General features: G+C 48.7%; 1 protein-coding gene across 1 annotated transcript in view; it reads right to left on the bottom strand.

Annotated features, from left to right (window-relative positions):
• The window catches only part of SEMA4C (semaphorin 4C), a 72,267-nt gene that overhangs the window by 31,249 nt on the left and 23,312 nt on the right, over nt 1-17,706 (bottom strand). Inside the window, exons 3-7 of the mRNA XM_078666959.1 lie at nt 3,796-3,950; nt 3,413-3,475; nt 2,478-2,576; nt 1,014-1,110; nt 734-850 (exon numbers count right to left, since the gene is read on the bottom strand). Coding sequence (XP_078523085.1) covers nt 734-850; nt 1,014-1,110; nt 2,478-2,576; nt 3,413-3,475; nt 3,796-3,950 — 531 coding nt within the window. The remainder of the gene's footprint in view (nt 1-733; nt 851-1,013; nt 1,111-2,477; nt 2,577-3,412; nt 3,476-3,795; nt 3,951-17,706) is intronic.

The raw sequence follows: 17,706 nt of genomic DNA, 5'->3' as shown, positions 1-17,706 counted from the left end.
AGTTACGGTGCAGCGGGTTGTGCTCTAGGGTGGTGAGATCAAATTAATTTTTGTTTAGTTGTGCGCACCCGAGTCTGGTAGGCATTTGCTGCCAACTAGCCCCTTCTTTTGCTAGGGTGGTATTATGACACTCTGGAATGCCTGTTTCCTGCCTGTATATCAGTCCTGGAATAGTGAGGGTGAGGCATATCAGCTCTGTAGTAGATCGGGAGAGGTGTAGCCTGGATCTAAGTCCTAGGGTAGCAGGTTGTGCTCCAGGGTAAGATTTAGAAACACTGGGAATGCTCGATCCTGGATCTCAGTCCTGGAGCAGCGAGTGTACACTGTGTCTGGATTGTTATGGATTGAAAGAACTGTATTCTGATCTTAGTCTTGCAGTAGCGGAATGTGCTCCAGGGTAGGAATGAGGCACAAAGGGAGAGCTGTGTCCTGGATCTCACGGTTGGAATAATGAGGGTGCACCAGGTCAGGATTATTGTGTATAGGGACAGCTATATGCCGGATCCCAGTGCTGGAATATGGGTGGGCTGCATGTCAGGACTGTAATGGACCTGGAGGGGTCCCAGACTTGGAACTGAAAGGGATGCTAAACAACTGGATAGGCTCTGGTGGCCTGCATATATCCTAATTATGCAATGCACAAACTCTCTTCTCGACACAGAGCAAGTGTTGAGGTGGCATGGAATCAACCTTCCTAGTTCCATGGCCTCTTTCTGAGGACGACTGCACTCACCGTTGAGCCAGGATGTCAGGTGCTCGGTCTTCATGGAGTGGCGCTGGCCGAGGTTCCGCAGAATGACTGGCTCTGTTCCCAAGAAGTTATTGAGTGTTGCTGAATAAAGAGCGCCGTCTACAAAGCACCAGAAAAATGAGAGGTTGAGCCAGGACCACAAAGAGAGCACTAAAACAAAGCTGTCCCTGACCTCCTGTTACCCCACCGATCAAACCTACGCGTTTCCCCAAACCCATACATTCCATACACAGCACCAGACCAGAAGACACTCGATACATACCCACAATCAGTCCAGTGTGACCTTTCGAGGGATCATAAGGACACTTCCCCTTCCCATCCTCCAAACCAGACCGATCCAGTGAGAACCCGGGGATCTCCTGCAAAAGAACACAGCAGAAATGGACCAGGCCCAGAACACAGAGCGCCAGGCGGGATATTCAACAGTACAAGGGATGGAACAGGAGCAGGAATGCCAGAAATGCTCAGGTGGAGGACATGGAAGAAAGCTAGTGAAGAAGCACCAGAAGGGGGAGCTGCAGGAGATGCTGGAAGGGAGCAGATGCAAGAGTGCCAGGAATAGGGAACAGGATAGGTGCAGAAAGGCCAGGAAAGAAACATACACAAGTGCCTGGAATGCAACATGCAAGAGTGCCAGGAAGAGGACACGCAGAGGACACACAGGGGCATGGGTGCGAGGTAGAGGACAAGCAGGAGCAAAGGGAACGGGAATGGTCCAGGAGTACTGGGAAGGCAGCAGGTGCAGGAGCGCCAGGAAGGGAACATACCGGAGTACAGAAACAAAACACGCAAGAACAGTAGGAAGGGATCATCGAGGTGCATTGGAAAGAGCGGGTACAAAAACTCCAGGAAGGGAATGCGCAGGTGGAACACTAAGAAAAGAAGTGGGTGATGGGCACCAGGAAGGAACGTGCAGGGGCACCGGTCAGGGCACGAGCCCTGTATAGCCAGGAAGGTGACGTGCTGGAGCACCGGGAATACAACGGGTGCATAGGAGTCTGGATGGGGGCTGGTACTGGAGAGCCAGCTGTACTGAGGGATACGGGAGCATCGAATGGTGCAGGGGCAGGAAATGGTACTGGAGAGCCAGCTGCATGGGGGTACAGGACCAATTAATGGTACTGGAGAGCCAGATGCACTGAGCGGTACAGCAGTATCGAATGGTGCTGAGGGGTACAGGAGCACTTCCTCAAGTTATGAATGCTACCAGGAGGATGGATTTAGGGACTATGGTTGCAGGCCCTGATAAAGGCGTGTTAGCTGTAAAAACATTTAATGCAGATATTTGTATGTGTGGAGATGGTCATGGGGGGTCGGGGGGGTCTGATTGCTGGGTATGGTCACCTGTGCCAAGTAGACAAATGCCAGGGTACAGGGCATGTATGCAGAGAACCAGTCAGGAGTGCGGAGGGACCGATTCACAAATTTGGACTACTGACCTTGGATAAGCCTAAACCTGGGGCACTGGGCCAATGAGTGAGATGTGGGATGAACGAGCCACGGGGTGCAGGTGACAAGTTAGTGCAGAGGTCATGGGCTTGGAAGAAGGGTCATGAAGTTGGTGTAGGGGTCCGTGAGTGTGACAGGATAGCTTGTGGGTCTGAGAGAGGAGGATGGACGACGAGTGGCATGGAATGGGTCGCGGCCTAATCCAGGAATGGATTGCTAGTGCCGTTTATAGGATAGCTAGGTGCCGACACTACAGCAAGGATGTATCCATACTCACAATGTAGGCACACTTCGGCTGGAAGGCATAGGTCCCACAGGTGTACAGATGTGACGAGTTGTAGGGTTGTAGGAAGCGGATGTAGTTGAAACAGTCAGTCTGTGAAGAGGGGCATGAAGAGTTAATGCAACAGGAACCGAGCCAAGCTCCCGTCCTGCCTTCCGTCTCCACTCCACCCTACACTTATTTCTCTCGCCATCAGTTCAGAAGAGCCGATCTTTTGCAACAGTAAATGGGAAAATCCCAAAACATTTAAGGATGGACTTTCCAAAAAGTTGAAAAGTGAAAATAAACAACTAGGCCGCCCCCACCGCCACCGTGCCAATTTCTCAATGTATACAAGGATCAGGGAACAAACATTTTCCGACATATGTTGTTCTGACTTCGTGAGGGGAAAGGGAATAAAGGATTCAGTGCTCCCTTAATGGCTAATGCATGGAAGAAAACTTTGCATGCAATATAAGTAGAATATAGCGTTGGTATAAACGCTTGGTGGGTTGCCATCTCATTCATATTATGCTTTTGTTAACGTTTCCTTCCGGAAGTGGCAAGTTCATCTGGAGGGCTGACTACATCAGCGCTTAAAGTCCATTTGGTAATTCCCATCTCGGATGAGTCACACCGGGCTGTGAGCCCAGGAGCCTACTGGTAAAAGTCAGCCTCTGTTCAACACACACCTACTCTTCAAGCAGTGAAGGTCGTGGGTGAATAGCGCCCCCAACTGGAACCAATGGAAACTCTACTATGGTTTTAAAGAGGCATTTCGGCTCCAACAGTGAGCGAACAGGACAAGATAACAAAATGGTCAGAGTCGTTACCCATAAGGGCAGCATTTCTCCTTTTGAATGTTACTTCAAGGTATTTACGGCTCAAACAACTTAAAGAATACAAATAAAGTGCGCCACGCTCTACCATCACCCCACCTTCAGTCGTACCTGGTTATTTTTTCCTTTTTGAACACACTGCTCTTTCTTGTCCTGCGGCGCCTCCCAGAGGATCTAAAGGGGAAAAAAGATGGATCAGAATCGAGCACCCCACTCCCCTCCATGCCTATCCAACGTCACGAGGCAACTCAAATCCAGGATTAAACACTTTCTCTCCCCCTTTCTGAATAATAATTCAATAAACACCATTTGAAGGACAGATAATGCAAACATCCAGGTCCCTTGACCTGCCATGCACTCACCAAGTCAAATAAATGTAACTTCGCTAATGAAACCCGGTGCCCTAGGCTTTGCCGGCTCACGCCACAGATCATTTGAGGTTTTTACACCACTGCCACAACACCCACTGTGCCCGTCTGTTTACTAATCATTACCGTGGGCTTCAGCTCCTTGACAATGTCATTTGCGCTCAGAGCGAATATGGCCTCGCGGGCCCCGACGTACAGCACGTCCCCACTCTCATTCAACGTCAGCGTCGAGTAGTTCGAGATTCCAGGCTTCGAAAACCGCCTCACTTCGTTCGTCAACTCTGAAATGTAAAATTCAAGGGGTCACACATGATCACGCGAATTACCTTTCATGTGACATGATACTGCCAAGACCATGTCTTGAGAAAGCACCTGGCACACTGAGAGTCCAAGCGAAACATGTGTCAGCTGATATCCGCCATGAAATAAATGGATGGATGCAATCATTAACTATGCACTCAGGATCAGTTTACCAGGGAAAGTGCGCAAACATCAATAGAAGAGTGCCCATCAACTTACCATCATTTAGAGGCTGTCGCACTCTTTTCAGTAATACACACCCGCCTCACGAGTAAAATGCGCCCACAAGCTTCCATAGACCTGCTCTGCAAACCACCACACTCCTACAGTAAGGGCTAATGGGACCCGTATGAGCCTGCCTCCCTCTTCACCCACTACACCAGTGCCCGCCATGCACATGCCATGATCCCTTCTCTGTAGCAGGTCGTTTGAGGGACGTGCCATCTCAAACATCTGGAAAGCATCAGGGCCCTCTTCCCCCCTCCCTTTCAACGCCACATGAAATGGCGGGGAGGGGCCTAGCAGGCAGAGCTAGCCAAGCCTCCGGCCGCAACCACATGAAGGGCAAGGAGGGGTCTGGCAGAGGTGCCTGTCAGAGGGGCGCTTCGGGTTACAAACAAGAAGGAGCTCATATGTGCGCGTCGAAGGGCAGAGACAGTAACACAACACCAACTGCCACACAATCACCATGAGAGGGTTCCTGAGAACGAGGATATTTTGCACCACGGGGACTGATTACATAACAGCACCCCTCTCACCCCGATGAGGACTCCCAAGTCACTGCACAGTCATCAAGGAACAGACCCAGGGTGAAAATCAGAACTTTAACACCCCCACCTCCAAAAAGAAGCGTTCCAAGCCTAAGCGACAGCAGCAGTTTCATCAATGAATGTAAACCCTTCAGCACGAATACATAGAAAAACAAGTTAGCAATGCCAGCATCTATCTATACAAGGCCAGCTATCTCCGAGCTCCAGCCCTTCCCATGGAGGGGCCCAGACCCTCCCACCTGCCCGCCATCATCCCCCACTATTTTTATTTATTTTAAAGGTTTTATATAGCGCTGGCTAGACCCGGAGGTATCAGAGCGCTTTACATGAGCATCAGATCATAGTTACATGTTACATCGTTACAAAGGTTACACACTTCTTAGAGCCTGGCAACATAGTTATGTAAGGGGAAAAGCAGGCAAGGTGAGCGATTCAGGGGAGGGGGTGGGAGCAGGGGAGGTAGACATATAATGAAGGTGGGAAAGAGGAGGGGAGGGTGAGAGACACAGCATGGGAAGAGTAGGGGAAGGGTGACAGGGACACAAACCGGAAGACGAGTCAAAGCAACGTCCAAAGTCCAGTAAGCTGTGATCCCGGGATAAGTGGTATCACTTCCCTATCTCTGTTGTGAGAGACTCCCTTTACAGAGTGGACTCTCTCAGAGGGGTCTCTGAGACTCCAGGCCTACATACTGGATCCATCCCCAAAAAGGGGAGAGGGAGTGCTTTGGCAAGGGGTGCCATACCATACCTCAAGTGTGAGTGGCTCCCTTGGCACAGTGGTCTCTCTGTGGGTTCGCTGAGACTCCAGAGTATAAATATTGGATCTTTCCCCAACAAGGGGAGAAGGAGTCCTTAGTCAAAGGGCACAAAGGACAGGGGGCTAGACAGAGTAGCAGGCAAGGGGAGAGATTCAGGGGAGAGGGGATAGGAGCTAGGGAAGTAGACAAAGAGAGAAAGAGTACTAAATGGGAGCATATTTAATTAATGACTTTTGTATAGCGATGGCTAGACCCAAAGGAATCAGAGCGCTTTACATGAGGAACAATAATGTTGCAATTTACATCAGTTAAAAGTTAGATAAGTATCAAGAAAAGCATTTAACCGCATGTGCGCTAGTGGGTTTTCCCGCTGCGCGCTGAGATTTTGAAAATCGCGCGTTACGTGACAAAGTCAGCTCGTCATGCGCGTAGCGCAGGTAACGCCCATGACAAGCTGGCTTTGTCATGCGCGTCGAAGGGGTTAAAGAACATAGGGGACAGGGTAGATGGAGCGAGGAAGGGTGAGGGGATAGGAGGAAGATAGTACGTAGAGACAAGGGGAATATCTGCCCAAGGTCCGGCTGGGTAGGTGACGGCAGGGGAGAAGTCCACAACCAATCTCCTCTGTTAGCTATCTGGTAGCTCCACCGGGCATCAGCCAAATCGCTTGGTCTCCACAGTTTGGGGTAAGTTCTGCAGGTTCAATTCCGGATATGTAAGCAGGTTAGGGGATAGGTTCAAGGTCTGGTCAATGTCCAATTATTGTCCCAGGGAAGTAAAACAACGTGGAGGGGACCACTATGGCAGCCATCCTGGGGTCAGGCAGGGGACTGTCTTGCCCCTTCAGTGATCCAGTATCCCCGGATCAGCAGGCCAGTCGGATATTGCCCCAATCCTAGGAAGTAACAGGGATTTGCACCTTGCGCAGAGTGTCAAAGGAGCCTAATGGCGATCAGTTTCATGCCCATGGGGCTCACTTTCCTCCTAATAGCCTGCCAAACGGAGATGCCCAGGTCGGTCTCACCCCCATGAAGAACACAGTTGCCCCCAGTCAGCCCAGGACCCTCAGTACTGTACTCGGGTCTTCCTTGTGGTTTCCCGCCAAAGGGCCCGGAGCGTAGGCCCACACAAACTCTGGTCTCTCCCATCAGAGTCCCACTTACAGGATCCAGGTCAGTGCTATTGCAGACAGCACAAAACATCACTTTGAACCTTTGGTTTCGGGGTCATAAACACTCAGCTGTATTTAATATGATAACAAACCACAAACATAATTACAAAAATTCACTCAAATCATTTCACAAGATTATACGCCCAAACACTATAAATCAGACATGTTTATTTACAGTTTTGATAGTTGGCTAACCTTAACATAGACTCCAATACATAGCCATTACTAACCATGTCAAATATTGTCCCTGTGTATCCAGCGTTGTGCCTACGAGTGAGATCATGACTGGTCAACCTCGAGGGTCCCACCATAAGGGGAGAGTACCACCCCCTGCAAATACCTCCCTAGTACACGAGGCCCATCTGCACGCCAGGTAACCTACCTCTGGTATCCCCATACACCCTCATTATTCCTCCAAGGGCCTGTACTAGCTTGGCGCCCCTGCGGGCCGGTTGGCAGCAAGTCCTCCCACACCCTCGCATCCTCTAGCCAACCTGCTGCAACCACCCCATGGAGGGCCCCTTGAGACCGCTGTCCCAGCTGTCCTAAGTACAAGAATGCCTTCTATGGACCCAACGTGCCCCACCAATCATTACCTCACCCGCGTCCTGCAGTCTCCTATCGGCGGAGCGCATGCGTAAAAAAAAAAAAAAAAAGACTGCACTGGACCCGGGAACTACTGGATCAGCAGGGACCTGAAGTGTTAAACCACGTCTGGGGCCAGTGGCATCCGCTTTTTACTTGGGGTGGAGAGGGAGGGGTTGTAAATGAAAACAAATAAGAAATAAAAAAAACACTTACCTCCAGGCCGGTCAGCTGGCCAGGCGCCGCCTCTCAGTCCGCTAGCTGCCGCCTCTTGCTCCTCGGAAGCAGGAGCCAGGATGCACCCAGGCTCTGGACTTCACTAGCCAATCAGCTTTGTGATTGGTTTGAGCGCCATGCTCAGACGGGGAATGGGGGCCTGGACATGTCCTGCACCCAGGCTCTAATGCAGCCTGGGTGCAGAACATGCAAAGTGTGCATGACAGCAATGCTTCTCCCCCCACCCATCACAATATCCTACCTTTGAAATGCGGATGTCACCTAGCAATGGCAAAGCCACCCACCATCCACATCCCCTGTCTTACGCTGGGGAAGGACGTCTTCTGCCCCAACCATAGCAATGCACCAGCTTCAAACTATGGCAATGCCATGTGTACCCCACCAGGGCATTGCCATCTGCCCCTTAGGACTTCCACTGGCACCTGTTCCCTCACTTTGGCAGTGCCACTACCAGCCTAAGCAATGCCATTAGTACCCTCTTGAATACTGATGCTACGCACGTAAAATATGGACAAGCCTACCATTATCAACTGCCCAAGCCATTTTATTTTTTATGTGCATATATTTTTGTAATAATTATTAAAAGTCCTTGAACCAGGTATATAAAACACACTGGATTTAATGAAGCTTAGTTCCAAGTTAAGTTTCAAGTAGATAAGTAGAAGATAAAGCCCCACCAGGAGCAGCCTCCCTGCTGCTCAGCCTGCGTCCACCAACTGCCACTCCACACATCTCCAGACCCCAAGCATTCAGTGACATCACACACACCCAACATTCCAAACATCATCAAGCACACCAGCACTCATTCTGGCTGAGCAGTAGGGAAGAGACAACTAGGGAAGAGGAATGGCAACACACAAGTTATAACAATTTTATAAATATTTCGCTCTCAATGCAAAACATTCAGAATTAGCTGTTCATGTGCTCCTCGATGGTGGACGAGCCCGCTGGACCAGGCACTACAAGAGCCTCAATGCAAACGTCGCAATTGTACATACCCTTGAGGGGAAGGAGAGCTCCCTCATCCTGCAGTGTGGGATGGTATGGAAGCAGTCGGGCCAGGGTCTGGGATTTGGGTGGCTGGTGGGGCGGGAAAAGCCAATGAAGATGGTAGTTAAGCCAAGTAAACCCAATGAGATGACCTACTGGCAAGTACGAAGGCAATTTGGTAAAGGTTAGTCCTTTTCTGAAACGCACAAGTTAGTTGTCTAAGGGAAACCTCATCAGAATGGACACAGCAAGTAGAATTGGAGGAGATATTGCTCTCCTTTAAATGCAATAACTAAATGTTCAACTCTTCGAACGCCTGACACCAGAACTGGCGTATTATTTATCACAATGTGACATTCTCGAAACGTTCTGCAAGACAAACTTCTACAGCAACTATTGAGCCTCCCCTCCCCCACACATCTGTGGCAGGTGTTTGCCTTTACAGAGTTTCAAGAAGATACAAAAGTTTTGTTTCACTTTGAGACTGAGCTGCTAAAATGTTCAAGATACCCGACAAAATAAATACATGCAGAAACAATTCTTCAACCTTCCAAAAATAAACACACGACCCTCAGTATAGACATTTTAAACTGGATTCCCTTTTGACCTGGGGCACCTCGATGTACCCTTGATGCAGTTAACAGGAGAAGGGGACTGGTGGCCAAGCTGCCGACTGCGGAAGCTACGGACCTTTGTCCTGTCTCTGGCACATGACTGCAAATTGCCTAATCCTGCGCAAAACGCAATCTGCCTTTGTCTAATAATGCGTGAAATTGAATGCAGTTGTAAATATGTGAACCGGAATGTCACTGTGAAATGGATCTCCCCAATTGATGTACAGTTTTCCATTGCAACCATGCTACTACGTTCATGCTATATAAATAGCGATTAACATAGACCTACTTCTTTTGACTGGATGTGGTTTTCAGTGCGGGCATCACACTGGCACTGTCAAAGCGTATGCACAAGAGTGGGGCCACGTGTTTTTTTTGTCTCTAGACAGTTTGTCAAGGAATGTATTGAGGAATCCTATACATATGATGTTAAATTAGCCCTGGTATGGCATCATCACTGTGAAGATAAACACAATTACCGGGTTTTTCGCAGGAGTGGAACACCCCGTGTAGCAGACCAAGATAAAAGACATCATTTGGTTGCTTGGGACAAAAACAAACAAAAAAATACACACAAAAAAAGGAGAGAGAAGTTGCATTAAAAAGTACGTCCTGGTCTTACGCCTTTTAGGAGGTATTGGCAGAATTCCCATGGCAGTGTTCAAGCTGTAGTTGTGAATAGGGCCAATTGTGAGACTTTCAGTGGCGGGACTGGCAACAGGTAAGCTGCCACCCGGTGCCAGTCTCCAGAGTACCTATTATTGGTTTCAATGGAGCTGTGCGTCATCTGCATGAATATAAACACTATGTTAGAAGTCTGAAAGACTGGGCCAGTATGTCTGTGTCATTGTTGAGGAGGGTGGGTCAGATGGGTGATACTTGAGAAACTCCACAGGTAATTTAGTTTTTGGACAAAAGGGACCCAACTCCACCCAAACCGGTTTTAAAAGAACAAAGCAAGCCACATTAGAGAGGTCCGTTCTGATTGCCGTCAACCTAGCTAAGCACGCTATTGGTTAATCATGGTCGATAGTGTAGAAGGTCGAATGAGAAACCCAACAAAATGGCTGTTGCACACGTCTCTCACTGCAAGCATTTACAGTATCTCACTGGATATTTAAGAGTTGCCTTCAGAGGCTGGGAGCCGTACTACATATTGCTACGCTGACAGCTGCCTAAGTAATATCACTTATTCATGACAATGCTGCCGGCCACACAACCAAAAAAATACCAAATCCTACCCCAATCTTGGCAATGCTACTTAAAAGCCCTAGTCATAGCAATGCCACCACGCTCTCCTTTAATTAAAAGGATCCTGAACTGCAACCATGGCTGCAATATTAACCACCACCCACAATCTAGCAATGTCCGTATCCCAAGTCTTAGAAAATGTCACTCCAATCTGGTGACATCCTCTACCAGCCCTCCACCTAAAGTCACATGCCTACCCTCCCACAGCAATTCCATTTGTCTGCAACAATCACAAAGCTGTAACCCATGCTGCACATGCAGCACTTGTTCCCCCAAATATGCAGTTCCAACCATCTAAACCTCCCACCCCATCCTTGGCAATAACACTTGCTCCCCTAAACGGATGCACTATCATTTGCTTCAGACATCAGCAAACACCATCTGCCCACTCAAAACTAGGAAAAAAAACACCCGGTGGTATAAATTTTGCAAAGCAGTTCCACCACTTGTCGAACCAGGCACCCACCAAGGTCCAAACCACCGATTCACAACATTAGCTCAGTGACCAGCAATTCTTAAAGATCAAGAACCAGAATACATCAACCCTTGTACAAACATCACTTGAGTCTGGCTGCTTGGTGGGGTTGCAATGGAATTCTCAGTACGAGGGTCTTGGTTGTCCTGCAGCAAAGAGGAGGGGCTCTGCATCTGAGAAAGCTTGTGTGATACTGCGTCTCTCTAGCCATGCCAAGAGAACCGGGGCAGCGAGCGTACTGCTCTGCCTGTGTGCATTTTATAAAGCAATCAGTCCTACATTTTCTCATTGGCGTTGGGAAGTTTGAGTCTCTAATGTCACAACCCAGCTGCCATCTAAGGTTCAACAGCTGGAGGCCAAATCACAGTTGATAGTCACAGATGGGAATACCTCAGCCTACATTTATCAGAGGATACAAGCACCCAACCTCAAATGATGGATGGGCCGCTACTCCATGTGCCACTCACTAGATCTTCTCAGGGACTTATCCATTCTGGTGCCAACGTTTCCCGCTTTGGCTCCTAGGCCCATGCCAGCTGGTTTTGACGTCTGTATTGCAAAGTCCCTGAATGGTATTTAATTGTTCATATTCTGCTACCTTGTGTCTCCCAACTTCCAAAATCCTTGTCTGCATTTCTTTGTCTTGTACACTGTCTCTCTTTTCCCTTATCCAAGCCTCATTCAACCTTGTCTGTCACCTTTATTTTGTGTCCAAGTCCCTTGCTGTCTTGAGTCGCCATTTCCAAGGTGTTTATATTCCTGGTCTTTGTCCCCATCAGTACTGTTTTTGTCTTCTCCTTTGCAAGCATGGGTCTCCTCCCTTACGTGTCAATGTTTCCCTGAGCCCCCACCCTGGAGTGTATCCTGCTCTGTCACTGTGTTTGTACCTCCTGCAACTTGTCCATATACCTTTGTCTGCTGTTTCTGCGGCAAAAAAAATTTGACAAAATAAAATGTTGGTAATCGTATACATTAGTTATAAATAACTTCATATATTTAGAAATGTGTAAGAACAACACTGTGTTACATTAAATAGCATGTAACCTGTGGGATACTGTGCACAAGTGCTCATGAAATGGTGACGAAGAAAGTGATACATGAGGAAGTATGAACAGCGACACGAAGGTGCGCGACAAAAAGACAGTTGGTGGTGAAATTTACATAGTAGAGATACCCAAACAATGAATGTTAATATATACAAGTGGAGTCAAGATGGGTATAAATCGAAGAGCTAGAGCCAAAATTTCCGCTGTAAGAGTCGACGGCGTTTCAGGATAAGGACGCATCCTTTACCAAATTGCCTTCGTACTTGCCAGTAGGTCATCTCATTGGGTTTACTTGGCTTAACTACCATCTTCATTGGCTTTTCCCGCCCCACCAGCCACCCAAATCCCAGACCCTGGCCCGACTGCTTCCATACCATCCCACACTGCAGGATGAGGGAGCTCTCCTTCCCCTCAAGGGTATGTACAATTGCGACGTTTGCATTGAGGCTCTTGTAGTGCCTGGTCCAGCGGGCTCGTCCACCATCGAGGAGCACATGAACAGCTAATTCTGAATGTTTTGCATTGAGAGCGAAATATTTATAAAATTGTTATAACTTGTGTGTTGCCATTCCTCTTCCCTAGTGGTCTCTTCCCTACTGCTCAGCCAGAATGAGTGCTGGTGTGCTTGATGATGTTTGGAATGTTAGATGTGCGTGATGTCACTGAATGCTTGGGGTCTGGAGATGTGTGGAGTGGCAGTTGGTGGACGCAGGCTGAGCAGCAGGGAGGCTGCTCCTGGTGGGGCTTTATCTTCTACTTATCTACTTGAAACTTAACTTGGAACTAAGCTTCATTAAATCCAGTGTGTTTTATATACCTGGTTCAAGGACTTTTAATAATTATTACAAAAATATATGCACATAAAAAATAAAATGGCTTGGGCAGTTGATAATGGTAGGCTTGTCCATATTTTACGTGCGTAGCATCAGTATTCAAGAGGGTACTAATGGCATTGCTTAGGCTGGTAGTGGCACTGCCAAAGTGAGGGAACAGGTGCCAGTGGAAGTCCTAAGGGGCAGATGGCAATGCCCTGGTGGGGTACACATGGCATTGCCATAGTTTGAAGCTGGTGCATTGCTATGGTTGGGGCAGAAGACGTCCTTCCCCAGCGTAAGACAGGGGATGTGGATGGTGGGTGGCTTTGCCATTGCTAGGTGACATCCGCATTTCAAAGGTAGGATATTGTGATGGGTGGGGGGAGAAGCATTGCTGTCATGCACACTTTGCATGTTCTGCACCCAGGCTGCATTAGAGCCTGGGTGCAGGACATGTCCAGGCCCCCATTCCCCGTCTGAGCATGGCGCTCAAACCAATCACAAAGCTGATTGGCTAGTGAAGTCCAGAGCCTGGGTGCATCCTGGCTCCTGCTTCCGAGGAGCAAGAGGCGGCAGCTAGCGGACTGAGAGGCGGCGCCTGGCCAGCTGACCGGCCTGGAGGTAAGTGTTTTTTTTATTTCTTATTTGTTTTCATTTACAACCCCTCCCTCGCCACCCCAAGTAAAAAGCGGATGCCACTGGCCCCAGACGTGGTTTAACACTTCAGGTCCCTGCTGATCCAGTAGTTCCCGGGTCCAGTGCAGTCTTTTTTTTTTTTTTTACGCATGCGCTCCGCCGATAGGAGACTGCAGGACGCGGGTGAGGTAATGATTGGTGGGGCACGTTGGGTCCATAGAAGGCATTCTTGTACTTAGGACAGCTGGGACAGCGGTCTCAAGGGGCCCTCCATGGGGTGGTTGCAGCAGGTTGGCTAGAGGATGCGAGGGTGTGGGAGGACTTGCTGCCAACCGGCCCGCAGGGGCGCCAAGCTAGTACAGGCCCTTGGAGGAATAATGAGGGTGTATGGGGATACCAGAGGTAGGTTACCTGGCGTGCAGATGGGCCTCGTGTACTAGGGAGGTATTTGCAGGGGGTGGTACTCTCCCCTTATGGTGGGACCCTCGAGGTTGACCAGTCATGATCTCACTCGTAGGCACAACGCTGGATACACAGGGACAATATTTGACATGGTTAGTAATGGCTATGTATTGGAGTCTATGTTAAGGTTAGCCAACTATCAAAACTGTAAATAAACATGTCTGATTTATAGTGTTTGGGCGTATAATCTTGTGAAATGATTTGAGTGAATTTTTGTAATTATGTTTGTGGTTTGTTATCATATTAAATACAGCTGAGTGTTTATGACCCCGAAACCAAAGGTTCAAAGTGATGTTTTGTGCTGTCTGCAATAGCACTGACCTGGATCCTGTAAGTGGGACTCTGATGGGAGAGACCAGAGTTTGTGTGGGCCTACGCTCCGGGCCCTTCGGCGGGAAACCACAAGGAAGACCCGAGTACAGTACTGAGGGTCCTGGGCTGACTGGGGGCAACTGTGTTCTTCATGGGGGTGAGACCGACCTGGGCATCTCCGTTTGGCAGGCTATTAGGAGGAAAGTGAGCCCCATGGGCATGAAACTGATCGCCATTAGGCTCCTTTGACACTCTGCGCAAGGTGCAAATCCCTGTTACTTCCTAGGATTGGGGCAATATCCGACTGGCCTGCTGATCCGGGGATACTGGATCACTGAAGGGGCAAGACAGTCCCCTGCCTGACCCCAGGATGGCTGCCATAGTGGTCCCCTCCACGTTGTTTTACTTCCCTGGGACAATAATTGGACATTGACCAGACCTTGAACCTATCCCCTAACCTGCTTACATATCCGGAATTGAACCTGCAGAACTTACCCCAAACTGTGGAGACCAAGCGATTTGGCTGATGCCCGGTGGAGCTACCAGATAGCTAACAGAGGAGATTGGTTGTGGACTTCTCCCCTGCCGTCACCTACCCAGCCGGACCTTGGGCAGATATTCCCCTTGTCTCTACGTACTATCTTCCTCCTATCCCCTCACCCTTCCTCGCTCCATCTACCCTGTCCCCTATGTTCTTTAACCCCTTCGACGCGCATGACAAAGCCAGCTTGTCATGGGCGTTACCTGCGCTACGCGCATGACGAGCTGACTTTGTCACGTAACGCGCGATTTTCAAAATCTCAGCGCGCAGCGGGAAAACCCACTAGCGCACATGCGGTTAAATGCTTTTCTTGATACTTATCTAACTTTTAACTGATGTAAATTGCAACATTATTGTTCCTCATGTAAAGCGCTCTGATTCCTTTGGGTCTAGCCATCGCTATACAAAAGTCATTAATTAAATATGCTCCCATTTAGTACTCTTTCTCTCTTTGTCTACTTCCCTAGCTCCTATCCCCTCTCCCCTGAATCTCTCCCCTTGCCTGCTACTCTGTCTAGCCCCCTGTCCTTTGTGCCCTTTGACTAAGGACTCCTTCTCCCCTTGTTGGGGAAAGATCCAATATTTATACTCTGGAGTCTCAGCGAACCCACAGAGAGACCACTGTGCCAAGGGAGCCACTCACACTTGAGGTATGGTATGGCACCCCTTGCCAAAGCACTCCCTCTCCCCTTTTTGGGGATGGATCCAGTATGTAGGCCTGGAGTCTCAGAGACCCCTCTGAGAGAGTCCACTCTGTAAAGGGAGTCTCTCACAACAGAGATAGGGAAGTGATACCACTTATCCCGGGATCACAGCTTACTGGACTTTGGACGTTGCTTTGACTCGTCTTCCGGTTTGTGTCCCTGTCACCCTTCCCCTACTCTTCCCATGCTGTGTCTCTCACCCTCCCCTCCTCTTTCCCACCTTCATTATATGTCTACCTCCCCTGCTCCCACCCCCTCCCCTGAATCGCTCACCTTGCCTGCTTTTCCCCTTACATAACTATGTTGCCAGGCTCTAAGAAGTGTGTAACCTTTGTAACGATGTAACATGTAACTATGATCGGATGCTCATGTAAAGCGCTCTGATACCTCCGGGTCTAGCCAGCGCTATATAAAACCTTTAAAATAAAAAATAAAAAATATTGGTCTGGAGGGGTCAGAGGTAATCAAGTCGGGATGTCTCTGGTGGAAAGTCCAGAGAGGGTCCAATGGTTACAGCAAGGATCTGCAGTAAGAAAAAGCTGCTGCCTATGGTCGTTTGGTTAGAGCAGGGAGTCTGTGTGGAATGAATCACAGGTATGCAGAGCCGGCATTAGTCTGGCTCTGACCTGGCTTTGGTTTACCTCCGACTCTTCCAGACCCAATAGACGCATCCTTACCCCGATTCATACAGGGACGATTCATACAGGGACTCTGCACGCCTACGATTGGAATTCCTGTTGCATACAACGCCACTGCTCTTAAAATAAGAGTAACCTGGTCCGGATGATGGCCTAAACACTCCAACAGGCCGAAACAGCATTGACTCCACTTGTATATATTAACATTCATTGTTTGGGTATCTCTACTATATACATTTCACCACCAACAGTCTTTTTGTCACGCCCCTGTGTGTCGCTGTACATACTTCCTCATGTGTCACTTGTGTCGTCACCATACAGGTTACATGCAATTTAATTTAACGCAGTGCTGTTTTTACACATGTCTAAATATATTAAGTTATTTATAACAAATATATACGATTTCCAACATTTTATGTTGGTCAAATTGTGTTTGTATCCCTGGTTTCTCCCTTTGCGTCCAGCAATGAATTGTGCTACCTTAAATTTGACCAATAACTGATACCCTTAGAGACATTGAAATGTTCGCCCTGGTCTCTATAGGGTGTGTGGGTTACCTCCTGGAGTCTGATATTGTTCCCTTTTTACTGTCAGCGTATGGTCACAATTGCTGCAACAGCAAATAAAGGTTTCCTAAGAAATCTTTCAAACACACCTCTTGGCAACTAGACTTGTCCAGGACATGAAGAGAACAAAGTGAATCCCACCTGCTCCCCGCTTCATTCACTGTTTAATGCTACTAACCTTAGAGATTCATCCATTGGCAAGAGCTGGGAGTACTTGGGAAGTAACACCCACTGGGATGGTGAGCAAAGAAATACCCTTCCAATGACCACTTCTACAAAGGCTGGTAGTGCTGCTAAATAAGAGCTGCAGGGGAGATCCCAGTTAATCCAATTCTTACTCTGGCATTTGCTGGTCATGTGTGAGAGGCTGGTCAAATGGAGAGCGAGACCACGTTACAGCTGTCACTGACACCTCCTGGCCAAGGCTGTAGGTATGGCTGCATTAACAACCCATTGGTAAGGAGGGCTAAGCACAGCTTTTACAGTTGCATCTGCAGCAGAGGACCATGAGCTCTGCTCCACAGGATTGCGAACCAAGTACAGGTGCCCGGTAAACCAGTTTGGCTTGCAAAGTCTGGGACAAACAGGTAACCAGAACAGAAGAGATCCCTTTGCCAATCTTGAGAGCATGTAGGCTGCCGGGTGGCCTCAGCCATCATGGAGCCTGGCAAGACAAAGTGCATGTGTGTGGATGGTGACGGGTGCCCCAACAACAACCTGTGTGCATTTTCTACACATCCTGTGCACCGCTGAAGATACCGGATAAGAACAAGGGGATAGATGCCCTAACAGGTTTTATGGCTCAGGGACAAGAAGCAGGAAGAGAGAAGACATGGTGTGTTTGGTTCAGGAGAGGTGAACAGCCCATCGATTCCCCTTGATAGTAGCATCCTTTTGCATGCGTGGTGGAGCTACGGCTTGTGCAGCTCTCATTTGGGTACCTAAGAGTTTGAAAGTAAAACGTGACGAAGGTTCCCTCCTTCACAACTTCTTCTGAGGTGGAGCTGAAGGTTAGTGTCTCCTGGTCAGATCTGGTATACTGTTGTAGGCACCAGATGAGCCATCATCTGGCAGAGGGTATGAAGGGTTCTGGGACATTGAAATGACCATGTATGTCTTCGCTCATGCCCCTGGGGCTCGTGGGACGCGCTCTTCGGGCTGGCT

The sequence above is a fragment of the Lissotriton helveticus genome, chromosome 11 (assembly GCF_964261635.1).
Source record: "Lissotriton helveticus chromosome 11, aLisHel1.1, whole genome shotgun sequence".
NCBI lineage: Eukaryota > Metazoa > Chordata > Amphibia > Caudata > Salamandridae > Lissotriton > Lissotriton helveticus.
The sequence above is the reverse complement of the archived record's forward strand: the minus strand, read 5'-3'. Positions and strand labels throughout refer to the sequence as shown.